The 7850-nt window shown below is 34.4% G+C and overlaps 2 protein-coding genes across 2 annotated transcripts in view; both read left to right on the forward strand.

Moving 5' to 3' along the window:
• The window catches only part of HELRODRAFT_76754 (hypothetical protein), a gene marked incomplete at both ends in the record, with an annotated part of 7394 nt that extends 6316 nt beyond the window's left edge, over positions 1-1078 (forward strand). The window contains 2 exons of the mRNA XM_009016227.1: positions 580-760; positions 957-1078. Coding sequence (XP_009014475.1) covers positions 580-760; positions 957-1078 — 303 coding nt within the window. The remainder of the gene's footprint in view (positions 1-579; positions 761-956) is intronic.
• A 4667-nt stretch (positions 1079-5745) lies between these two features.
• Positions 5746-7850, forward strand: part of HELRODRAFT_191060 (hypothetical protein) — a gene marked incomplete at its 5' end in the record, with an annotated part of 7340 nt that continues 5235 nt past the window's right edge. The window contains 2 exons of the mRNA XM_009016228.1: positions 5746-5766; positions 7691-7767. Coding sequence (XP_009014476.1) covers positions 5746-5766; positions 7691-7767 — 98 coding nt within the window. The remainder of the gene's footprint in view (positions 5767-7690; positions 7768-7850) is intronic.

A 7850-nucleotide genomic window follows, 5' to 3' on the forward strand; every position in this document is an offset into this window, starting at 1 on the left:
CTCTTTGAAACATAAGTTAATTGTGCATTAACGCTCTATCTGCTGTTGTCTGTGTGCGCGCGCGTGCGTGAGTGTATGAGTGCGTGTGTGTGTGTGTGTGTGTGTGTGGATGTGATATGACCAACATTTGTATCAAAGCAAGATGTTAATAAATATCAGTTATGCAATTAATTGATGGTTATCTTCAGCCAACTAACATAAACCAATTATCAAACGAACTTACAAGCTAACGCTCACACACATACACTCCCACACACACACACACGCACACGCATACACACACGTACACCAGCCAACACGTGCACACACAAACATGCATACACGCATGTTTTTTATTATCAGTTTCCATGTTGTCACTTGTGACTTTCGAGTTTGCAACAGTAGTATCCATTTTTGTTTTCATTAACCAATTCTCGGAGAGAATCCAGCACTGTTGTCTGTTCACAATCCTCTGCCGATTTGAGACTTTTTCCATTGAACAAAGATTCATAAATGTTTTGATCACAACAACAACAACAATGATAATAATAAACAATAATAATAATAAAATAATTATAATAATAATAATAAAAAACGCAGGTGAAAATATTATACTTTCGAAACCTGATGTTACACACGACTGAGAGTACGCTGGAGTTGCTGTGCGCGGAAGTTCTCGGTAGGAACGATGCCCTGGAGAGGGTGAAGAAGCTGAAAGATTATGCCTTCGTGCATTTCAAGGAGAGGAAGGATGCTCTTCTTGTTATGGAGCAATTAAATGGTTGGTTGATTGGCTGGTTGATTGTTGGTTAGTTGGTTGGCTAGTTGATTGGTTGGTTGGTTAGTTTGATTGGTTGGTTGGTTAGTTTGATTGGTTGGTTGGTTGGTTAGTTAATTTGATTGGTTGGCTGGCTGGTTTGCCTAATATGAGATAATTGATAAGTTGAGAGTGAGGCCAGCAACGTGCAAATTTGAAGGTCGTAACGTCGATGGGGCTGACATTGAGATCGTCCTGTCAAAACCAGTGGAAAAGAAACCGGCCAGCAAGGAAGAACAAGCTGTACCCGCTCATCTCGGGGTTAGTTTTGATGATGATTGATGTTGCGTTGTGATGATGATGGTGGTGGTGATGGTGATGTTGGTGATGATGGTGAAACGACAGAAACCATGTTTACGATAAAAAAAATTTAACTTCTTCACACCATTCACTCTTTAGACTTCATTCATTCATTCAATCATTCATTCATTCATTCATTGTCTGTGTCAATCATCCAGTCATTTGACGCCGCAAAAACATTGTTCAAACATCATTTAATGTCTTATTGATGCCATTGTTCTCTTATTGGCTTATTGTTACCATTGTTCTTAATGTAATGTGGTCTATATAGTGCTGTATTCTCCACGTTGCTGCTTGTTGTTTATTGTTATTGTTGTTATCATTTATATTATTGTTGAATTTGATGATGATGATGACGAACGAAGTTTGTTTGTTTGTTTGTTTGTTTGTTTGTTTGTTTGTTTGTTTGATTGATTGATTGATTGATTGATTGATTGATTGATTGATTGAATGAATGAATGAATGAATGATTAAGTGAATGAATGAATGAATGAATGAATAAATGAATGAATGATTGATTAAGTATTCATTTTCTTTATTGATTGGCTCGTTACGAATGATTTACAAATTATGGTTAATTAATTAATTAATTAATTAATTAATTGATGAATGAACAAATGACACCGCTTGATCAATTGATTGACAGATTATGATTGAATGAATGCCTGATTGACATCATATGATTGATTGACTAATTACGATTGAATGACACGAGTAGTTGCACCTACATACGCTGTTGTGTCAAAAGAAGCGTAACTCGTTAACAACAACAACAACTACAACGACGACAATCTCACGCACTGAAAAGCACTGGTTGGCCTGCTGCCATTATAGTCATTTCTTCAGCGTCCTTTTTAGCATCACAGCATTAAAAATAACATCAAGAACGACAACAATATTTCTACAAGTTACTAATCAAAATACTTCTACCAATACTCCACTTATTTACTTATACATAATATGACAACAACAACAACTACTGCTGCTGCTGCTACTGCAGCTACTACTACTACTTCTATTGCTACTACTACTACTATCTACGAATACAAATTATTATTAATATTAACTGTAATATTATATAGGCACTAAAATGGGTTACCTCAACAAAATCAGCAAGCCTAACCTTTTATTGCATAACTTGAGAACAACATAGGAGAACAATTGATAACTTTGATAATAATAATATATAATAAATAATAATAGTTATATTTTTTAATTATTATTATTAATTGTGTTATAAATCATTAAGGATTACAGAAACTCAACAAACAAACATAAATATACACGTACACATAAACAAACGAACACACACAACAACGTACACATGCAAAGTCAATTGCAAACACACATCTTAACTTATATACATACACGCACACACAATTATATACATATATACGTTGATGTATATACATCTTTAAACACACAAAGCTTTAATCAGCTGTTTTATAAACATGCATAAACAAAATGAAGACATAAACACATACAGACAGACAGCCGGACAAACAGATCGTAAATATATGTAGACTAGCAACTTAAACCAAATTAATTAACAAAGAAGCTGCACATCTGAACATTTGCATATTAGGTGAACAGTAAAAAGACAGACACACAGACAGACAGACGGACAGACAACACAGTAGAAACCACGTAAGCATGCCAACAAGCAAGCAGGCAAGTATGCTTGCATGTAATGCAATGTAATGCATGCTTTAAGGCTGGCAGGCAGGTAAGGTAATTGAAACTTCTTTTACCTGCATATAACTCGGCGTAGTCTGCTCTGCTACACACTTTAATATTTTGCTATGAGAGCGCTCATACAAAAAACTTTTATGCAAACACACACACAAGTACGTACACACGTGTATGCGTATGCGTTATATAAGGGGTCGTATGATACACATATCTTTTGTATGAATGTATGCTTTGTATTGTGATGTGTGTGCGCGGTGAGGTAACTTGCAATGAAGCTTGTGTTAAGTTTGTTAATTCAATTACTTATGCATGCATGTATGAATGAATGAATGATGAATGAATGCATGGCATACCTTCTGTACCTGATGTAAAAATTCCGCTCGTTTATCATCTCTCTCTACCTCACTCACTCACTCTCTCTTCTCTCTCTTCTTCCTCTTCATCTTTATTCAATGTTTCTTCCTGAATTCTTCTCTTTTTTGGTATTTTATTTATTTTTTCTCTGCTGTGTACATGCATGTGCGTGTGTGTGCGTGCGTGCGTGTGTGAGAGAGCTTGCTGTCTCTTGCTAACAAAGCTATGTTTTCCTGTTTACATGTCTATCTGTGTGTGTGTGTGTGTGTGTGTGTGTGTGTGGTGTGTGTGTGTGTGTGTGTGTGTGTGATTTTTGTAATGTCGCATCCGATATTTTAGCTCCCGAAAGAAAAACTTCAACGAACATTTTGCAACAAATACAAAAAAAAACTGTTGTGAACAAGTAAAACACTACGAACGAACAAGCACTTATAAAACATTTTGCACATTGATACGATACATAGAAAAACATAATAATAAAAACATCTGAGCGACATGTAAGCAAGTGTTGTTGTTTTGTTGGTAGTTTCTCCGTGTTTTGCTCTCAATGTTCATTTCTTGGATATATGGATGGAGTCACGATGTTGATCTATTAACCTTTGATAATGTTTTGGACGCGTGTCATACGTCATCGATGGAGTGAGCTTGCTGTCTCTTGCTAACTAAGCTATCTTGTTCTATTTGCATGTTTGTCTGTCTGTGTCTGTGTTTGTGTCTGTGTCTGTCTGTGTGTGTGTGTGATTTTTGTAAATTTGTTTATACGTTTCTGTATGCGTGTATAAATGTACGTGTGTGTGCTTGCAAATCTGTGTCTGTGTGTGTGTAATTATTTATGTGTAGGAGTGTGTTAGAACAAGTTTTTGTGTTTGCGTTTGTGTGTTTGTGTGTATTTGTGAGCGTTTGTATGTCAACTTGTTTGCGTATCTAAGTTTAAATATCATGTAAACAAGTAACTTAAACTCTGTGTGTGTGTGCTTGTTTGTGTGTGTGTGTGTGTTTGTTTGTTTGTTTGTTGTTGTTTGTGATTTGCAGCTGTGCGTAGCTAGCTGTGTGTTAATTTTTTTATTTTTCAATGGCAATAACAATAAAAATAATTGCGCATTTGTTTTATTTCGAAATTAAAGATTTTTATGAAATATAATGAATATTAATACGTGTTGTTTGTTGTGCTTACGTTGCTTTGCTGCTGCTGTTGTTGTTATTGATGATGTTTTTGTTGTTGTTGTTGTTGATGTTGTTGTTGTTGATGATGTCATTTTTATCATTGGTATTTTTTTATTATTGATGTTATTGTTAGATTTCCATTGCTGCAATTGATGTTTGTTTGTTTTTGTTTTTACGACAACAACAACAACAACAATAATAATAATAATAACATTATTATTAATATTTATTTATATTTTTCACAGTTTTTCTTGCACGTTCAAACACGTTCACCTGTAGTTATTAATGAATTTAATGATGTTAAGTTACGTGTGCGTAACATAGATGCGTGTGCACGTGTTTATGTTTGTTTGTGTGTATGTATGTGTGTGTGTATGTATGTATGTGTATGTATGTGCACGTGTGTATGTCTGTTTGTGTGTGTGTATGTATATGTTTGTGTGTGTGTATGTATGTCTGTGTGTGTGTGTGTGTGTGTGTGTGTGTGTGTGTGTGTGTGGTGTGTTTGTTTGTGCGTGTTGTTTCATGATAAAGTTTGTGATGTTCTTTCCATGTGGCGAGCCTGTGGTTGGTGGATGGTTGTCGAATGAGTTTTATCATCATTTTAAGAATGGTATTCGTTTTGATGGTGAAGGTGATGATTGTAGAGATAAGATTTGGCGGTCATTAGAATGATGATGGTGGTGGTGATGGTAATCATGAAATTGATGTCGAAAATGATAATGATAATAATGAATGTGATAATATGAATGAATGAACGATTGATTGAATGAATGAATGAATGAATGTATGAATGAATGAATAAACAAAACAAAAATTAAATGAGACATCGATGACTGATGATGATGATGATGACGATGACCTTGACAACGGTAGCGACGATGATAATCATGATGATGATGATGATGACAGCGACGATAATGATGACTATAACGGTGATGATGATGGTGATGATGATGATGATGGTGATGATAATGAAGACATCCTAGTTCCAAAGGTTGAACAAATTTCAATTGCAAATAAGTTAACCATTTTAACTCCCTACAAAGACATACAAATAAATATATATATATATATACATACGAACACACACATATAAACAAACAAACATACATACATACATACATACATACATACATACATACATACATACATACATACATACATACATACATACATTTGATTTAATTTTGATTTGAAAATTACTTGGGACAGACCTTAACTAAAATTTTGTCCCAAAATTTTTACACGATGTAAACTTTGATGACAAATTTTTCATATATATGCGCGCGCACACACACCACACACACACACACCACACACATACACATAATTGCAAATAATGGAGATAAATTTCAAAAAATAAAAAGTCAAACTGAAGCATAAGCAGACATTTCAAGCGAGCAATTAACAAGCTTAAACAGTCAGCATTCAAATAAATGTGCCCGATTGGATGGATGGTTCTTCAGTAAAAAGATTCATTGGAATTTTAAGACAAATTCTATCACAAATTTGAAGATTTTTTTTAAATAATATTAGATTGTCTAGGTTTTTATGTTAGGAGGAATTATATTGTCTCAGATCTTAGAAGTGGTATGAGATAGACTGCCGTTGACAACTGATTTGGAAAAATTTTTTTAAAGAGAATTTTTCAACATTGCCATATTTAAACATGGAACGAACTTCCGATGTAGAGAATATTGGATAATGATCAGGCAGATGATAATGATCAGAATACTTACTCCGGAGGAGTGAGAAACGATGTTTGTCAAAATATTATCATTGTATAAATATATATAGTATGCTAGCTTATATAACATGTTTGCAACATACAAACATAACTGAACCTAATGCTGCTAATATTCAGTTTTCAAGTCAAACTAATTCTGCATATCCGAATAAAATAATCTCTTAGGCCGTTTGTTTAGTTTTGTTTTTGTTTGTTGAGAAATGCGTGTTTATGAGGTTGTATTTGGTGTATGTCGGTGTGTATGTGTGCGTGCGTGTGTATGTTTGCGCGTGTATGTGTGCGTGCGTGTGTGTATGTGTGCGTGCATGCGTGTGTGTTTCATATGGCCAGTCTACTTGTGTGAAATTTTTAAGGTGTAAACCTTGACAATTACATTTAAAAACAATCGCAAACATCATCATTATCTATTGTACCCTAACAATATTATCCTCCTTCTCATCATCAACATCATATCGTCGATATCATCATTACTAAAAATTTCCTCCTCTTCTTCATCATCTTCATCATCATCATCATCATTGACATCACCACTAGTGTTACATATGGCATAAAAATTTAGCTAAACTTAAAACAAGCACAATTTCAATTTTTACACGTTCCATTCAAAACATGCTTGTTTCCCTGCTCGCCAACAAACACTCATTCACACATTCTCTCCTTCATAAACAACTCGTTTCAACGACAATCACACACATTTTAGACACACATGCACAGAATCACACACATCCACACAATAGCACACATCTAAATTTATCCACAAACATTCACACACATATCCACACACTATTACCCAAATATCCACACAATTTAAGTTTGCACACATCTACACAAACACACCTCACACACACACATCTACACACATTTTCTCACATCCACACACATTCTCACACATACACACACATTCTCACACATACACACACACACAACCCACAACTGCAACGCTATTGAGAGCCGTTGATAATTGGAAGTCAGAAACATTAACATCATCCTTAGTAGCACCAACATAACATCAACTACAGTAACAACAGTCGCAACAACAACATCAACAACAGCAACATCAACAACAACAACATCAACAACAACAACATCAACAACAACATCATCAACAACAACAACAACTGTAGAAACCTCAACAGCCACAAACATGAGAAAGAAAACATAGCAAAACAACATCAGCATAATCAACAACATAAATAACAAGAGAATAATAAAAAAGAACAATCAAATTAACATAAAAAGCAATAAAAATAATAAAAACTAAACATAGTAAAAATCGTATAGGCGAAAGTTAACTATGCATTAATTCAGTTACCTATTCGAAACACAATCAAACCGATACTTGTGTATGTGTATGTGTACTGTGTAGGCATGTGTGTGTGTGTGTGTATGTGTGTGTACTGTTTTTGCATGTGTGTGTGTGTATGTATATATGTGTGTGTGTGTGTGCATATTATCGATACAAACATAAGTTAAAGAAGTTAATCTCATAGATAGAGAAACAACGACATTTGAGTTGACATTTTAAAATAATCATTTCCATTGTATAACTGTCATTTTAAAAATTAATTAAATACTCTTCATTATGTAGACACACACACCCCACACACACTCACACACACACACACACACGACAGAGCGTGTTTGTGACTCCAGGCGGATACATAGCGGGTGGTACCATACTCATCCCACCTGGATACGACGCTGGTTTGAAGTAAGAAATTTTTTATTTTTCCATTTTTTTTAGTTTAGGTTTTTATGGTTTTTAATAATTTTTGTTTGTTTGTAGATTTTGTG

This window comes from Helobdella robusta (genome assembly GCF_000326865.2).
Source record: "Helobdella robusta unplaced genomic scaffold HELROscaffold_18, whole genome shotgun sequence".
Taxonomy (NCBI): Eukaryota; Metazoa; Annelida; class Clitellata; order Rhynchobdellida; family Glossiphoniidae; genus Helobdella; species Helobdella robusta.